Genomic DNA, 18,902 nt, shown 5'->3' with positions numbered 1-18,902 from the left:
GTGGTTCCTTAAAATGGGATACTCAAGTTTCTAGCTAAATCGGTAGCATTATTTCAAAGAAAGTCTGCTCACAAAGTCCTTAGCTCTCACAACCTTTGCGGCTTTTAATGTTTTTCAGTTTCAGAAGGGCAGGAGCTGACTTTTCTTGGAGCTACTAGGCAGTGCTCAGGACCTGGCCTTGAGATATCACTGCAGGATACACACGCTTGGTCATTGTCCTGACACTTCAAGCGGTTCTCTAGAGACTATGCATGACTTTATACTGTTGCCAAAGCATCCTCACAATTGTTGTTTAGAGTTTTTTGTTTTTCTTAAATGTACCAAATAAACTCCTTCTACCAAGCTGGAACAGCATGATTCATTGGCTTCCATGGCAAACTCAGCATTAGAAGTAGGCTTTTGCCTTCCCCTCCCCTGTTTCTCTTTCCCACACACATACACTACAATTCATCAACCTCCTCATTTATGCTGACAAAACTGTTTGTGCGGCTGCACTGTAAACAACACAGGAGTAAAGGATTAAACCCCTGCACTTCTTTTGTGTTTGGAGTTTTATCTTTTAGTTTGCCTCATTTCATTGATCTAATTTTAGCACAGACCCAAGCACAGTTGTATGGGCACAATTGAAGGGACTGGGAACTAGGGTCAGGAACTCTGACTTTATTGCCAAAGCTGCTGTCTTTCATACATCTCACCTGAAATGTCACAGAGCAACATATATAAGCAGCAGTGGTCCTAATCTGTTCAATAATATACTTCTCATATAGATCAACAATCATATTTGATTGGGATTATCTGAGCAGAGGGCTTCCTTACAGATGGCAGCAAGTAGTAAGTTCCTGTGTGTTTTTAAAAAAGCCTCTGACTCATACTGGGCCCTTCTCACCCCATTGTTACGATCACAATATCATTTTGATGATATTTAATGTTTCAGCATACTTCTCAAGTAATTCCTAAATGTAGCAGCAGGGCTTCTGAGCTGTGAAGCTAACTTTCTTTCCAGAATATTGTTACAATCTGAAGACTTGATTCTGATTTAGGTTGTGGAGGTAGGAAGTGTGCTTCCTTTTCTTTTAACTTCTGAAATGAAGCTTTAGTTACATCAGTTTCTGAAGCAGTTGCACTGTAGACTGGCAGCACTTGCTTATTCTGCTGAGGTATTCTCATTTTGATGAAGTTGCTTGGCAAAGGGAAAATAATTCTTTCTTGGTGTTAGGTCAGAGGCAGAACAGTGAAGATCCGTCCCAAGACCAAGGACTGGCTGAAGGGCCTTCAGGAGGAAATTGCTCGAAAACGGGATAGCATTGCCCCCATGTCACCCACAGCAAACTCCTGTCTGCTGGAAGAAAATTTTGACTTCTCAAGTTTGGACTATGACTCAGAAGGTGAGCAGCAGGTTTCTAAGCCAAGCTGTGAGAAATTGCTTCGCTGACTTTGGTTGCACAGAGAAGGCACAATATGAGTGTGATTCATACCTTAGTTTATAATGAAACCACACTTCTTAGAAAGAGGATTGTAACTAAAGCCCTGACCCAGTACTGTGCCTGTGCAGAGAACTATTGATTAGATTATTATATCAATTTAGAGTTACAAAATATGTTAGCAAATCCAATGCATGTTACAGTTATCTGTATATATACAAACCGTAATGAAAACACAGATTACACAAGAAGCTTGCCCAGCCTGTATAGTACATTCTTTCACTGGTTGTAGGAAAAGTGCAGAGTGCAGGGTCCTGCACCTAGGGAGGCATAACCCCATGCACCAGTACAGGTTGGGGGCTGACCTGCTGGAAAGCAGCTCTGCTGAGAAGGACCTGGGAGTGCTGGTGGACACCAAGTTGACCATGAGGCAGCAGTGTGCCCTTGTGGCCAAGAAGGCCAATGGGATCCTGGGGTGCATCAGGAAGAGTGTTGCCAGCAGGTCGAGGGAGGTGATTCTCCCCCTCTACTCAGCCCTGGTGAGGCCACATCTGGAGTACTGCGTCCAGTTCTGGGCTCCCCAGTACAAGAGGGATGTGGCACTACTGGAGCAAGTCCAGCGAAGGGCCACAAAGATGATTAGGGGACTGGAGCATCTCTCTTATGAGGAAAGACTGAGAGCTTGGCCTGTTTAGCCTGGAGAAGAGAAGGCTGAGAGGGGATCTTATTAATGTGTACAAGTATCTTAAGGGAGGGTGTCAAGAGGATGGGGCCAGACTCTTTTCAGTGGTGCCCAGCGACAGGACGTGAGGCAACGGGCACAAACTGAAACACAGACAGTTCCACCTGAACATGAGGAAAAACTTCTTCACTGTGAGGGTGACCGAACACTGGAACAGGTTGCCCAGAGAGGTGGTGGAGTCTCCTTCTCTGGAGATATTCAAAACCCTCCTGGATGCAATCCTGTGCAACGTGCTCTAGGTGACCCTGCAACGTGCTCTAGGTGACCCTGCTTGAGCAGGGGGGTTGGACTAGATGATCTCCAGAGGTCCCTTCCAATCTCAACCATTCTGTGATTCTGTGTGATTCTGTGAAAATGAAGAGAATGCATTTGCTCACAAAGTCTTTGTTATCTAATATTTTATTTCAGGTGATATAATGGAGGATGAGGATGACTATTTAGATGATGCTTTGTGTCAGCACCTAGTAGCAAACACAACAGACGATTTGCCTGAGGACTCTGGGCGTTTTCCATCCATAACACCTTCAAACAAATCTCCATTGCTTACTGGACAAAAACCACGGCAGTATAAAGGTAGATCGTGTACATTTCTTAAAGTAAGACTTGAAGGCTTTTTGTTTGTTCTCCCTTTGTCTGTATTTCCTTGTTTGTTTATATTTTGATTGTGGGTCCTTCAAAGATAGGGATCGTCTTTTGGGTACATGTTCATACATTGCTCAACTCCTATTGAGTCTGTGACTATAACTGAGGCCCTCAGGCACAATAGCAATACAAATAATAAAACTTAGATCTTCCTTTTCTTGTCTTCAGCCAAGGGCAGGGTGCTGCTTAGAAATGCTGGTTTCCTTTTATAGTTGTGAGAAATTAAGTCTTTTTATCCATTTGTTCAGCACAAAGGCATAAAACAAAAAATTGTCCTCACTTAATTTTCTTACCAGTGAGGGCCAGAGTGAAAATTAAACTGAAGGATTCCCATTGATTCAGTGATGGACTTGGTTCTTGCCCTTTAAGCAATAGTTGTGGCAGTGTGGAGTAAGGTGGACTGTCCAGGAAGTTGGATTCAAAAGAATTCAAACGAAGCCTAAAGTATCTCCTTTGCTTCTATTCTATCTATTTCTGAAGAAGTTGAGGGTCACACTAGATATATATTCATTCTTTTAGTGCTTCGTAAATGTGTTACCATTTTCCTGGTCACCTGGCATGTTTGCACATTATTGTGAAATGACTCTGTAAACAGAAGATAAAGCTGTGAACATAATATGATATAAACTATATCATAAACTAACCAAGCCTGTGGTCTTATTATATGGGATGGGATATGATCAGGACATGCTTCAGTGACCAAGCATAGACAGGCTGGGTCATGTATTAAAAACTTCATTGTCACAGCAAGTGATTCAGTAGCTGTCTTTCTGCTATTCATTTGTTGATGGTACTCTCTCAGAAGTGCTTTGTCTTCTGGCATAAAAATGAAAACTTTAATACCTTCAAAGGTTGAGTCAGAAGTTGAGTTCATAAAGATTAAATGAAATTCATAAGTTACGCAGACAGATTTTCCAAACAACCATTGTGATATACAGCTTTCTTACCTACCTTAAGTCCCATGCTGAGTGCAGCTTGGCCAGACCTAGAAAACTAGCCCTGAGCCACAGAGTAGTCTGTCATTATTAAATACTGTGAAACCAATCACTTTGTATTATAGGATGTCTTGCTCTCCAAACACCTCTGGCCTACTATGTGATGATTCATTAAGCTACAGAGAATTGCAGTGATTCTTTTCACCCACACTAACTCTTCTCCGCAAAAAAATCATACAGTAAATAGAGGCTATAAAGTATAGTTTGGAGTAGGTCAAGGTGGGGTCATGATCTCCCACAAGCCAAAATATGATATATTCAGCCCATCTTGAAAGTCCCTGCAATTTCAGATGCTTCCATAAGCTTTCAATTCTGCCTGAGTAACTCCTAATTGAGGGTATGATTGTATGGCTGGTGTTGGACACAGATGGAAACCAAGGACGGGAGCACAATGGTGTTTTTGAGATCACAGAAGGGCATAGTCCTTGTAAAACTGATGTCCCTGGGAGCCATTGCCAAAAACGAGCAGTCTGTTAGGAGAATGGATAGAGGGTGGTGGTTGATTTTTGTCTTGTCTTCAGTGCTGCTGCCAGAAGTTCAAGCCATGTCTTTGGGTGCCTGTGTGACTCCCTGTTTCCTACTGATGAGCCATATCTATAGCTTAGAAGTACTGAAAATGCAGAGAGAAGGGTGGGGAGGGCTGGGTAGATCGCAGTCTGTCTCTTTGAGGCTACCCTCCGGTGCTGAGTGGGAGTAGGAAATTGCAAGGCAGCTCAGTCTTCCCTGCAGAGCACAGCTTTCAGGAAAGCAGGAACTTGTGTAAAAATGCCTAAAATATGAGAGACTGCTGCTACTTAATTCCTTCCCCATCCTCTCCAAATCACAAGGACAAAACTAAATCGAATGGATTTGAAGTCTAGAAGAACATAGCTGCGTGGCTGGGCAGTGCAGGGAAGTGAGAGAACTGAAGTGAAAGCCCTCACCTTAGCAGATTGTTCCCTGGGAGACTAAAGCAATCCCCGCTCCTCACCTCTGCAACTGTCAGAGAAGGTTAGACAGGGTGAAAGATGGTATAGTCTACTCTTTTAAGGTGCAGCCCAGGACTACCAGATTAAAGGCATCACTGGAAAGCAGAGATGTGATGAGTGAGCTATTCAGCTAGACTCCCAGCATAAAAACAGTCCTTGTGAGCAAGGAAAATTGGCTAATCCTCTGAGGCAATTTCTGTGTTCAGGAAGGAAGAACAAGGGATTGACCATGATTAGCCTCCTTGTGGTTGTCACGTCATAGTTTGATTGATAACAGGTTGCTGCCACGTCTCTCTGTGCAAAGTTCATAGTCTAACAAGGTGACTAGTAACCCTGGAATCAGATGCAGGCAGTCTGTGTTTCATGAACAATTAATAAATGCTGGAAAAGGAGAGAGAGTGGTGTTTGACAAGAGGGCAGATGTTTCCTGGAGTGGTAACAGGGAGACATTCAGTGAGAGCAAACAGTATGAAAGGAACCACATGTCATTGCTCTGAGACGTCTGGTTCAGGTTTACCATTCATAGTTGCCTCTCTCCTGACTGCCCAGCTTCACGCCATCTCCTTCAGTGATTACCTAATACAGATACTTTCTAAAATTCCTCTAGATGACACAGACCTGGCTGATTTGAAGCGGGAGCTGGAAGCAAGCAGGGAATGCCACCGGCGGTCTCCAAGCAGATCTCTGTCCATTCCTAATAGACCTCGGCCACTCCAGCCTCCACAGAGGCCGCCTCCTCCTGGTGAGTTTAACTTTCTTTGATGTTGTGTTGGCCCCAGCTGAACATAGTTTTCCACTGTTCTCCTTTGCCCCCCTGTTTCTAGGTGACAAAGAAAGTAGTACCTTGCTCTGAAATGTCAGGCTATTGATGTATTTGTATTCGCTTCCCAGCCTGTTTCAGTCTGACTGTGGCTGCAGTTAGCCATGGGGGAAGTTTGTCTTTAGGGTGACAGGTACTTCATGAAGGAATGCCCTGTGCTTTCGTGAGGATGTAATGGTCCATATGTTTCTACTCATCGCTCAGGCTAGCAATGTGACAATGAAAAATAAATTACCCATGTTTATGCCTGTTGACTTTCAAAGTCACTGAGCGTTGCTTATGGTTTCTTTGTTTCTGACTTAATTGTAATCTTCCTTTTAAAAGCTTTGACAAAATACTTGTTCTGGACAGTCGTTTGTGCTTTTCTACTTTGTAAGCAATTCTTGCTTGCTTCTGTGTTTAGGAAAGAACTGCAAAGTGGCTTATGATTTTCAGTGAGGTACCAAGGGGAAGTGATGCTGTTTACTTAAGCTCTACTCACCTGAGAGGCCATCAGTGCTCTTCTGCTCCTATTTTTATGGCTACTTCTGGACTAATGGTGTTTGCTAGACCAGCATAATCATTTTGGCCTTCTGTATGACACAAGCCATGCAGCACATTTTTGTCACAGGCAAAAATATCTCTTGTCTATATATTTTCCAGTCATAACTTAAAGGTTCCATCAGACTCACTGCTGGAAGATGAGCTCTTCAGCATTATTCCCACTCATTTTTGAGTCTGTTGCCCAGAAACGACAACCCTGACATCTGTATTTCTGTGCCTGGAATGCAATGTTAATACTCAGCTGAGATTATTACATTAATTTAAAAAGACAAACTAGGAAACTGCTTCCTGAAACAGTTTCATCATTTTATTCTGCACTGAGATTTTGTCACCAAAAAGGGGGGACCTTAGACCAGACCAGTAACAGTCCACTCCAACACACCTAAATCCAATTGCCTTGTCCTCAGCACCCAGGCAGAGGGGACTCAGGATCCCTGGCGTCCCACAGGAAGGTCCTGTATAATGTGCCCATCCCCCTGAGGAGCAGAGAGGGTGAGACTGCCTCTTTTGTTAATCACAAGCACTTTCACAGGGTATCAGTTTTGCTCCATTGTAGGTAAAATGTTATACCAGCTCTTTAAGGTAAAAAGCCGGTTTTGTTTCCCTTTCAGCTGGAACATCGGGCAAAAAGTCCCCTTCAGATGGTTCCCTCTCTCCAGGAAGCCAGCCTGCCTGCTCCATCCTGGCAACAGCAAAGCTGCTACCCGGAGCCCCTCAGCAACCAGTGAGTCCTGCTGCTCAGTGTGGTCACTTGGTATATTCCTGGCCTCCCCCACCCACATAGGCTCTGAACATCATGTATGTGATGTGCCCATCATTCAAGGAAGGAAGCCTGCTACATGCCTGAGCTGAAAATGCTAAGCTCAATGCATTGTGCTGTCATAGTAGACTGCAGGGCGAGCTGGGCTCCAGAAAACTTAGTACTAAATTGCCAGGAACTAGAAAGGCCAAAGAGGCAGAGAAAGAATGCAGCAAGACCAAGACATTATTGGTTTATTTCATGTGTTGCTTTTTGATGGATGCTAACTTGAATTTTCAGAACTGTGAGAAAGTGGTTTAATTCTTTTCTCTACTTTTCTTCATGGCCACACCAGTGCCCAGCATACAGGAAAGGTCTTGAACATTGCTAGTAAGGCTACCAGCCATCTCAGCTGGGAAACAAAGACCTGAACATGGAAATATCTCCCCCTCTCCTGTCTTCTTAGATGAGATCTCTAATGTATTGAACGAAGGGGGATGGCTAAGGGCCCAGCCATGGCAGTGAGCCATTGGCTTGTTGTCTCAGCTGGAAGCAAAGATCTAATAGCTGCCAAAAGTCTCTCCTCACCACCGTTTCTGCATTATTTGTAGATTGTTGAATAGCCACCAACAAAACCGGAATATTACTTGAATGGTGTGTGAGCTTAGCTGTAAGATTATAGGTATACAAGAGAAAAGTTGTCTCAAGATTACTCATTCTCATACTTTTTTTTTTAAAGCCTAAAGTCCGAACTGGAATAAGTAAACCTTATAATGTCAAGCAGATCAAAACCACCACAGCTGAGGAAGCAGAAGAAGCTATTAGATGTCTTATGGAAGCTAAAGGAGGTGAGCATAGCTTTCTAATGGACTTTTAAAATTTTTATTTAAAGAAAACTGCTGGTGTATTCATCCTTCCCCTGTCATAGCCCAGATGCACTTATTTCTATTCAAAAGCTCAGCTAAACACTGACATGCACATTCTTGCAAGATTATACTTAGTGTTTTCTGTCAGTTTTGATAATATTAGCCTTTTTGTTTCAAGATGACTTTAGTTGTATATTTTGCTGTAGAACCAGTTACTAGGAGCACCTTGGGTTATTTATGTCCAGATTTAGTCTGAAAAATTACAAGATACAGATGGGGTCTTCCTCAACTGATATTGTCTGTGTTACCTCAGAGTTGTATCTGCTTACATTTGCGTAAAGGATATTTTCTGCTCTGTTTAGTGAATGCTCACTACTCCAAGCAGAACTGCAGAGCCATACAGCTGTGGGGAAAATAACCTGGATTCTGTTCAGATTTATACAGCAACTACAGTTGTTACTTAGATAGGAGTTCAGACCACTTAACCTTAAATATCTAAGCTAAAAGGCTACTCCCTGCATAGGCTCTCCATCTAGTCCCTGGAGAGGAGGGGTTCTTGCAAGGACAGGTTAGAGCAGGAAACTAGCTTAGGTACTGAAACTTAGGCAGTGTGAATATACCCTCCAGGGTTGCAGGTAGTCTTTCGCTGATGCTGTGTAAATGAGAGAGAATGCAGTAAGACTCAGATTCCTTCCTGAGTTTGCAAGCCTCTCAGTTCAGGAGAAAAACATCTCTTTTCATTTGTAAATAGAGCAAATGTAGTCTGGAATAGGTAAGGTAAATATCATAAAATATCATTTAAAACATTTTGATTGACGTTTGTTCCTCAGAGAGCATAGTACACTTATTTTTGAAATCAGATATACTTTCCCTTAATTTTGAAACCCACATTACGCATTTCACTCAGTTTGGGTAAGGAAATTAGTCTGGTCAGGTTCACTTTCAAACCCTTACACTATACTACCAGTTGGCATTTACAGTTCTTTCCAAACTACCCTGCAGAAGGAGCTTAGTATCATTATTCGCTTTATCCAGATGAGGCAACCAGGGCAAAAGGAGACTCCGGACTTGAGTCCAGTACTCCTGTACCCCCATTATTCACTGGGTCAAATGGTGGCACATTGCTGTTTTAGTATGTAGTACTTCAGACAGGGAAATTTTTCACTAACTGCCTTTTAGAAATGTAAACATTCTGGTGACAGGATAGCAGAGATCTGTGGTTATTTCTAAAACCTGCATTCCTGGCCTGAACAGTATTCCCTTTAGGCATGCACATTTTGGAAAACACGATCATAAAAGAAATTGGTCTTTGCTACATTTCTAATCAAGATGAGACACTGATTGTTTTTACTTTTCAGGATTACAGGAAGATGCACTAAAGCCTGCTCCAGCCAGAAACCAAATGTTCACTAAACCTGAACCTCTTCCCAGCATCACAAAATCACCATCCTGCCAAGGGCTGCAGGTAGGACCAGTGCTTGTGCCCCATCGCCCGCCACCCAAAGTTCCAACTACAAAGAAGCCAGTACCCCTGCAAAGGACTGGAGTCAAGGTGGAAAACGTAAGATAGTTGCAGCAAAATGCATCCAGACCTCACTACACTGTGTGAACACTGGCAAAAGGGGTGGGCTGTTAAACAGTTCATGTGAAGTCCTATCACTTACACTCTACCCAGTTCTTAATCAACAGGCACTGAAATGGTTTTTTGTATTGCAGTCATCAAGGCATAAAAACATACTAAGAAACCAGAAAAGGAAAGCAAATGGTTTGTACATCATTATTATGTACTTCAACAAAGTTGTCACTAAATTGAGTCACCCTTATTTAGCTTTTCTGTTTGTCCATCCATCCTCTTAGGTTTTGTTGCTGCTCTTCTGGTTTGTCTAAACCTTGTCAAGATATGTGGAACTGTCTTGTCTCTGATATTCTGCTGCTTCTGTATCTCTGAATCAATTTCACCTAGGAGGAAGTCGCCATAAATTGCTGTCTCATTTGGGAGCCACCCTCCCCACTGCTTTTCATCTTTCTGTATTTCTGCTCTGTTGACTATGAAGCATCAGAACCATCTCCACATCAGCAATATCTAGATTTTCTTAGGAAAATCAAGAAGAAAGACTTTCTCTTGCTAGACAAAAAATTAGTGTTTCAGTCAAGCTCAACGGTTTTGTTTTTCTTTTTTTGGTCTTACATCTATCCAAAAGCTGTAGTTCAACCTGGAGACAAAATTACTTAGAAACAAAATCAGTTGCAACAAAATTTCTATCTTAAAAAAATACTTCTCTTAAAATCAAAAATCTACATGAGTCAAAATGGAATGATTTTGCTAATTCAGAGGAGAGTTCCTGACCCACCAAAGCCTGAGATATAGACTCTTCATGCACAATTCACCATTTAAATTACAAATTTATAATACTGATGGGCGAGAGATCTGAAAACCAAAACAAAATACTACTTGCTTCCAAAATAATAACACAGACTAGAAAAGGCTTTCCAGAGAGGAAGACTGTACTACCCATTATGATTTTAATTGGAAATGCAGGTTCAGCTTCCTTCTCAGCCACAGATATTTGTGCTGGCCAGGGGTAAGTCAGTCACACATGTATCTAATGCTGCCTAAGCCTTTCTTTTTATGCTTTTAGGCTTGAGTCCTAAACTGCAATGCTGTAAATCTCCATTCAGCTGCCCCCTACTTCAAAGATATCCAAACTCCACAGGCCTCAGAGTTTGACCTTCACCTTCTCTCAGCTTGTAATTTGACTTCCATGACCAGTGGAGGTACTCGTCACCTTTTAAAATTAAATGGTCACAAAGTCAAATACACCAATATTCTCAAATAAGGACCCATGAAAACACCTTTCCAAACACAAGTGCCTGAACCACTAACTTGCAGAAAAGAGTTCCTTCTTGTGTGTTCTCTGTGGCTCAGTTCTGAATTTATTTTCTGAACAGTGATCCAACTTCACCTGGAAAGATGGAGAGCATCAGCCACCTAGCATAGCCTATAGCTTCAAGGAGAGGGGAGGCACACGTGTTGTCATGTAGGTTCAAAGCGTGAGGTGTCATGCTAAGGAGGAAATCAAATTTGTTCAGCTTCTCAAGAGAATGCACTGACTGTTTAAACCCCTGACTTTGTCACCACCAGCACTCCTTGACTGCCTGAGTATTGATGTACTGAGCCCAGCTGCTTTATCTAAAAGGCTGAGCAGAGGTGCACCTCTTCAGGAAAGAGTTCTGCCATTAATCCCAGGTAGACAGGGGCATCTGATGTTCAGGATTTAAGATTCATCCCTTTTTCACCACAATGTTTTCTTTTGTCCACATGATGAGTACTTTGCTCTATTGATTTGAGGCAGCTTCTTGATTGGTATGCTGATTTGGGTCCTGTTCAGAGACATCTAACTTTTTTCATGCACTTTATAATGGGATTCTACCTTTCACTTAGGGCTTTGGATTCTACTCAAGTGCAAGTGCTTAAAAATACCAACCTGTAGGTGTTGTATTTTTAATCTGTCTCTGCGTCAGGTTTCTACCATGGAGATAATAACTCTTCACTTCCTAGAGCTGCTGAAATGATGATTTAATGGTGGAAGCAGTTTTAAGTATGAGAGGGGCAAATACAACCTTTTAAATTCTTCCTTTGTTAGAACTTCTTCTAGAAAGCTCTCCTCTAAGTCATTAGGACTACTGTTTTACCTTGCTCTGTAAAGGCATTCACCCTCTCTATCCTGGAGTCTGTGCAATCTCTACTTAGCAGAATCACAAAAGAAAAAATAACAAACAATACAGTGTGTGCCCTTTCCTTAAACTTTCAATAACAAGAAATGGTCAGTTTATTTCATTTTTATCATGTATCCATGCCCAGGGCACTCCTGGAAGTTGCTGAGAGGGACTGACATTTGGGTGTCAGCTATATGAAATCATCTGCACAAATTTATCTATTTCAGTTTGACTCTTTCAGTCTTCCACTCCTTCCTCCATCTGAGTGAGTTTAGATGGGAGTTGTGTACTTCAAAACCTCTATCCAATCCACCTCTCTCCTTGAAAAAGGCATGCAATCAAATTTAGGCAACTTAAGAACAGCATATAGACAGAAACAGCAGAGGATATGTTATTATGAAATATTAACTAAATTTAGAAGGCTGTATATTATCCTTTAATACTACAGCAGACCAATAAGAATTAAAATGCTTTCATTCAGCAACTCAGAGTGAAAAATCTGAAGCAGTCCCTACCCTCTTGGACTAATCTGGGCTCCAGTTATTTATGTATTTTTATATATGCTATATATATGCTGATATATGCTGAATTCCACTTAGAAATTATTTTTTAGCTTCAATCCCTAGCATCAGTGAGACAGGACTGAGCCATTAATGCATTTCTTGGGTTTAGCTTAATCTAATTGTCCTTCAACCTTACATATCACAAGATACCCAAAGGCACGTGCTAATGGCCCCATTAATTTAGCCTTCCCTATGCCTTCTTGCTTAAATTATATTACAGTCAGCAGAGAGATGTAACAAATAAATAACTCTTCAGAACTATGTTGATTTGGCCCTGAGCAAAATCCTAATATGAAAGAGAGATGGTCAGAAAGAGATGCATTTTTCACGCAGGGAGTGAACAGCCTCTAGGATCCTTGTCCCTATACTACACCCTGTAAATGAACACTGGTCCAAGGCATGATGTCTAAAAACAGAACTAAGCAGGTGTGGTTTAAAACCATGCTGTCAAGTCTCCTCTTTTTGCTGCTTTATTTTTCTTCTGGTACTTTCAGCTTTTCTCAATAATGCCATCAATAAAATTCACACTAGAACTGACTCTTAGTTTAAGGTACCATTTTTGTTTTCATCTCTCTCGTTCCTTTTCCCCCTCAGGCCATGTCTACAGAAGAGCAGTTTGACCAGCAGACAGTGCATTCTCCTTTTGGCTTGCCAGAACTCTGGCCAGAAGCCAGAGCTATTCTTAGTCCCACCAGGATTACTCCACTCCCTAAACCCAGAACATCACAGCCTGGGAAGCCTCAGGAGAGCAGAAGAAGCAGTGAAAGGCAGCCCCCATCACTCAGCATGGCTGAGGCCAGCGCGCTGCCTCCCCAGAATACTTCCTTTGCCCCAAAGGTGCCACCACGAAGAAAGAAGTCAGCTCCTGCAGCTCTTCATCTTCAAGTTCTCCAGAGCAGTGACAACCCACTTTTTAGAGGGTTAATGTTCAACTCCAACAACAACAACAATCCTGGGCTCTGCGCCCAGACTCAGGACTCTGATGGCCTTCCTGGTCCCCCCCCCCAGTCTACTCTCTTAGCTCCTACATCTTCTGCCAGCCCAGAGAATAACACAGCTAAGCAGCTGGCTCCAAATGCCTTGGACTTGATTGCTAACCTTCAGGGCCCTCCTGCACGTGAGGACCAGCACCCACAGCTCTCAGATACCAGCTCCTTTGCAGGGAACACCAGTCTTTTGGACCTGGACACAGATTTTTCCTGCCCTCTTTCCATAGAGGCAGCATCAACTACTTCTCCAGCACACACTCCAGAAGATTTAAAACTCCTCAGCTCAAAAGATTTCAGTCACTGGGTTACATTTAGTGATGATGAAGACAATGGTGCATTGTCAGAGGGGTTCAACAAACTGCTTGTCTTAGAACAAAACAAAAATACCTTGATGAACACAAATGCTAATTCAGAACTGTAAAATTCCTCCTTAGTGTTCCTGTAGAAATCATAATTAGGATGCAAATTATAATAATTTTTTTGCACAAAGACCTGTATTTCAGGAAGTGTATCATCAGGTAACACTACATTTCATTTTCATGTTTAAAAACAAAGGTACTGCCCCTGGAGGGAAGTATACTGAATATATACAATCTAACATTGTCTACAGCTTGTTTGAAAAGTTCTCTATTTTAAATTATTTCTTTTGATTAATCTGTCTTAAAATGTTTTATTTCAGGTACAAATCATATGTAAGAGCATGTAATGTATGGAAAAAAAAACTTAAACATTTTCCTGTGAAAATTGCATATCAACCAATTTCTGTCATTTAAAATAAAGCATCCTTATCTTAAAGCACCCTTATCTTAAAACACCCATAAAGGGAATATATACCAGTATAACTGCAGCAGTATCATTATGGTGTTAAGGTTCTGCAAGTAAGTTTCCACTGTGGAAATAAACAAATCTTCTTTTAACTCTTAACATAGCTGCAGGCCTGGAGATCCCTATTATTTGTGTTGTTAAACTGTCATCTCTGTCTATAAAGTAAAATAAAAGGTGTGTACTGTGAGGATGTAAAGCAGAAACATTAGGAATTGGGTATTGCCCATTTTGTAAGAAATACCTGTTTTTACTCCAGACCAGGCAAGTGAACCCCCATATTACAACAGACCCCATTCTAAGTGCTATGCTGTTACTGGCAACGTGTCTAAGACAGTTATTCTAAAGGATTAGGTATTGTCTCAAAATATGATTCTGCTTTGCACGGAGATCAAAGGCATCTCTAGTTGGTTCTCTGCCACCTTTCCAAACAACATCTTGGTTTTGTTCAGGGCCATTCTTCTCTAAACATCGCGCTCTCCAATCACAGAGCACGTTGACCATGACAGTCCCTTTTGGAAGAGACTGTGCAGTTGGCTTGTACATGCTGTGTGTATGCAAATACTTTGGAAATATGGTGATTAGTTGAGGCCAGCTCATTATAGAGGACATTAGCATATTAATGCATTATGCTAAAGGAAATTTAATAATTCATTAGCTGTATCTCTGTTCCCATTCTGCTTCTTGGTAAGAAAATGCCATATGATGCTCACGTGTATTAAATGCAGATGAGGAAAGAGCTGGTCTTGAAACTTACCTTTACACAAGTGGAATGAAGGCTGATACGTCCTGAAACTAAGACTCAGGAGCATGACTGGGGATGGCAGACCCATCCTGCAGAAAGGGATGGTCGCTTACAGCTTACCAACGAGTTTACCCACTCCCTGTAAAGATCAGCTTGGGCACAGAACTGGTCAGGCGGAGGGAGGGAGGAAGTAGAGCATTTGCGTTTGCTGTTAATTTCTGCTAATCATCAACCACCCAGACTATTCATTTTGTACCAGGGAAGGCTCTGCTTTGTGCTTCCCATTAACCTCAGACGAGGTGTTAAGGTCATGCTGCAGCAGAGGGCCAGGTAGACCTGAGGAACAATGCAGTAACTGAACATGGGCTGGGAAGCCTAGAAATGGAGCTGGAAATTTGGGCAACCACATTTACAACTACAGACAAATTTACAAAGCATGTGGACTTACATAAATAAAGCTGTTGCGCAGGTGCTCTGTGCCTCAGTCCAGGGAGCACATGTAGGAGGCAATAACAATGCACCCACTAACAGGGAAGCAACAGCAATAATCTGCTCTGTGCAGGTTCTTGCAAACAAAAGGGTTAAAAAGATCATGCTTTAGGGCTCAAAATAATAGCAGGAGGGGAGCACCCCCCCCCCCCCAGTTACAACTATAGAAACTGCAGGCAAATATTCCTGCCTGCCTGCTTTGCTTTCCCCTTATATTTACCAAGTAGTCCATCAGAGTCTATAGGGCAACTGTTTAAGGCAAGATTATAGGTCACTTTTACTTACTTACCATGGAGCGCTCATGAAATATTGCTGCTCCGCTCAAGCAGACTTGGCCTTCACAATGAAGTCCTCTCATCTATTAGCAAGCCAGCAGTCCTGCTTCTCAAAAGCCCAAGATTAAGGTAAGGATATCTGTAGTGATAAATGTGGCAAGTTCATTCTTTTCCCTAGGAAAACTAATAATTGCTTTATTCTCAACTGCTTAGAAAGTGGAAATTCAGTCACTTTCTTACTATTACTACCTAGCGCTCTCATTGTCGTTACCAAATTTTGGACACAAGACATTCTGTAAGAGAGGCTACTGCTGTTATCTGAGCACCTGCCATCCTCCTCTGCTCCCTTGTTTTGCAGATAGTCTTAAAAAAAAAGAAAGAAAAAAAAACCCAACTCAAAAGCCAAACCAATAAAACCCAGTGCTAAGCTTGTTTGTTATGTGCGTAGCAGTTTAACATGATAGAAGACTGGTGAATCATGCTGAAGCAAGATAGTTGTTTCCCTACAGGATGACACAGAGCCTCATCTTGTTCCTCTTAAATAATAAAATATATAAAATATAAAATAGTGGATATTTATGGGCACATTTCAGTATAAAGCATTAAGAGCAGGAAAAAGAGAGTATGTTATATGACCATATCCAGCATTCTGTGCAAAGATGATTAACAGCTCTAGGACAGCTAATTTACATGTTAATTAAACTGTTATCAGGAAAGCCAATTAAAATGGATTTATATAAGTCAAATAAAAGTTGCCTCATTACTCTACTTGAATAAGAAAGAGAAGTATCTGGCCTAGTGTGGCAAGCTACCCATTAAAGTTTGAATCCCTGCAGCCAGCTGCTTTATACCATCAGTGACAGCATATACTGTTCAAGCCCAACAAATCAAGGGAAGGAACAGATGACAGTCCAGCTGAAAAGGTTACAGCAAAGAATGAGGAATCTGCTGTCTCAATTTATTATCCTTCATAGTTGGGTCTAATACCCCAGCTAGTGTTTTTCAAAGACATGCTCTGTGACCTGGGTATTAGTTTTATTGTCCAGTACAAGCTAAGCACAGCCAGACCTGCTCTGTGCTTGGGGAACCATTACAGAAAATTCAGACTGCAAGAAGTGGTGATTTGGTCCTTCTTGCTCAGGATTAAGCCAGGCCCCCACCACAATGCGAAGAGAAGCTAAGTAACCAGAACCATCATTCAGGTGATGTCCAAAACAGGAACCCACAGCGTGGCCTTGACCTCCCTACAGCTCTTCTGCCCAGTCTCACTGATGTACCATCAATGGAAACAACATTCTCGGTGATGACTGTCAATCTTGAGGGCCTCAAATCCCCAAGTGTCCAACTTGGAAAACATCGTGGAGGCTCCTCCCCTGCTCTTTAGATATGTCAGGTTGGGAATCCAGCAACTGGAAATCTCAAAATTGTTCTTTGACCCTGGCTGTAAACCCAGGTATGAATGATTTACCAGCTGCAACTATATATGTGTCTGTGTGTTTATTTAATGGGAGAGACTGCTGCAACAGAGTAATACTGTGTGAGTCTGCCCAAGACCCAGAAGTTATCAACTTCAAGTTGCTACAGACACTCAGTTGCTCAGCTGTGTTCATGTTTGCTGGGGGGGGACCTTCTGGTAAGTGGTTCTCCTCAACTACCTGACTGCAGAGGTAAATCAGAGCAATACTTTGAAACTCTCCTAGGGAAAAATTTCTCAGTATCACCTTCATCCTCATTTGATCACTAGGCAAAGCACAGCTACTCTTCATAACCTCCCATTCCTCCCCTGTCTTGCTGTGCTTGCAGATGGAGGACTTGCCCTCTTCTTCTTCTTCTTACAACTAGCCAAAAAATAAACTCATTCCTGGAATTTCCCCTCCTCTTCCACCATTTCCCCAAAAGAGCAGAGCCCAGCCAGTCAGGAAACCTCCCTCCAGCTTTCTCTGTCCTTCCTTCATGCATGCTGATGAGAAGGGAAGACAGGAGAGGAGGTCAGCCTCTCTTACTTTCCTCCCATAGACTCACAACAGACCTCTGCTTCCAAAGCACCAGCTGGACCCCAGTTACCTTCTGGCATTTGCACACCCCTCTCCCATCAATTCCCACAACAAAGCAAGAAAGAACTATAACACTTCAGCATATTATCTCTTTTGACCTTTTTTTTTTTTTTTTTTTTTTTTACACAGCATTCCACAATTCACTGGCAGGCCTGGGGCACCTCCTTGATGGCTCTTGGGGTGACAAGCGTAACCCATGGCAGGCAGTCCTGGGGCCAGGCAGAGCAGGGCCAAAGGAGGATGCCAGTTCTCCTTCACCCATTGCTGTATGAAGCTACACAAGCATCATTTCAGGCCAGGGGGCTGCAAGTGTCTGAAGGGGCTCTATAGGAGAAAGACAAAAAAAACCCTACTTTCTGACTGTTCGGTATCACTCATTTAGATTAACCTAAATAAACACCACCACTTGGCACTTTAAAGCAGGTTCCCGAAAGCAAACTACAATTAAAGAATAGGACATTGTGGCAGTTCTGTATCTTTTCCTCTTTTCTTCTGTCAAGATTGGTTTTCGTCAACTTCCTGCTCACGTCGCACTACAGAAGTGCTACTTCCATAGGGCTAGTGATTTCTGAGAAATAACTCCTTTTGTGTAGGCAGTACAATAAGAAAGATGATTTTTATAAAAGATATGAAGAATAAAAAAATCTCCAACAGCACAGCCATGCACAGAAAGTTTAGGAAGGTAAAGGGAAGCAGGAGATGGAGAACAACAACAACAACAACAACAAAAAAAACCTGACTAAAGCTCACTGATGTTACTTGTGACATTTTCAGTAACTATCATGATATACAATGAACTACAATCACTGCTCTGACTGCAACCTGCAGAGATGTACTTGAGCTTGTTACACTGTTGGTCTGTCTTGACTATTTAGACATCATATACTTTGCAGCAAGAGCAGTGTTTTACTATCCAATAGTACACTAATAAGATGAGGTGGGAACAGAATTTTCCTTTAGCATATTTTTAACGAAAAAAAACCCACCTTTCACAACTTCCCTTCAAAAAAATCAAATTGCAGCTTGCCAGTTGCATCAATTCCTCCCTATAGACTGATCAGTTTTTCTAGGTGGGTAATCACTGAAACAAAAAAGAGAATGAAAATCAATATATTCCATAATTTCTATTCTGCCCCCCAAAATTTTGGCTTTCACGTTTTTGTCCAAAAATCGAAAGTTTGAAAAGAAAGATACCAACATTTTCACCAGAATGAAAATTTCTGCTCTCTAGCTAGCTACAGTGCTTAGCACAGTGAAATACGAATCACAGTGAAAGCCTGTCTGCACTACTGTAATCACAGCAGTTAGTTAAAGGCTTGATGACCATAGCTACCAGAAATACCAATCTAGTTGCACAAGAGGGCTGGACAATCACAGGGAAGATGATGATTGACAAATTCCTATTAGTGTTCCCTTTGTGCCTGGCTATGTTACTCTTGGATGCCACAATGCAGATGAAACACCATCTTCTCAGATGCACAGCACAAGTACAACACACCTACTAGCCACATC

The 18,902-nt window shown here is 42.0% G+C and overlaps 1 protein-coding gene across 1 annotated transcript in view; it reads left to right on the top strand.

The window, feature by feature from the left end:
- Nucleotides 1-13,679, top strand: part of SYNJ2 (synaptojanin 2) — a 71,372-nt gene extending 57,693 nt beyond the window's left edge. Inside the window, exons 21-27 of the mRNA XM_026077075.1 lie at nucleotides 1,217-1,385; nucleotides 2,572-2,736; nucleotides 5,376-5,510; nucleotides 6,743-6,855; nucleotides 7,610-7,718; nucleotides 9,095-9,288; nucleotides 12,611-13,679. Coding sequence (XP_025932860.1) covers nucleotides 1,217-1,385; nucleotides 2,572-2,736; nucleotides 5,376-5,510; nucleotides 6,743-6,855; nucleotides 7,610-7,718; nucleotides 9,095-9,288; nucleotides 12,611-13,426 — 1,701 coding nt within the window. The 3' untranslated portion in view covers nucleotides 13,427-13,679. The remainder of the gene's footprint in view (nucleotides 1-1,216; nucleotides 1,386-2,571; nucleotides 2,737-5,375; nucleotides 5,511-6,742; nucleotides 6,856-7,609; nucleotides 7,719-9,094; nucleotides 9,289-12,610) is intronic.
- The last annotated feature ends 5,223 nt before the right edge of the window (nucleotides 13,680-18,902 follow it).

Source organism: Apteryx rowi, unplaced genomic scaffold (assembly GCF_003343035.1).
Source record: "Apteryx rowi isolate R43461 unplaced genomic scaffold, aptRow1 scaffold_448, whole genome shotgun sequence".
NCBI lineage: Eukaryota > Metazoa > Chordata > Aves > Apterygiformes > Apterygidae > Apteryx > Apteryx rowi.
The sequence above is the reverse complement of the archived record's forward strand: the minus strand, read 5'-3'. Positions and strand labels throughout refer to the sequence as shown.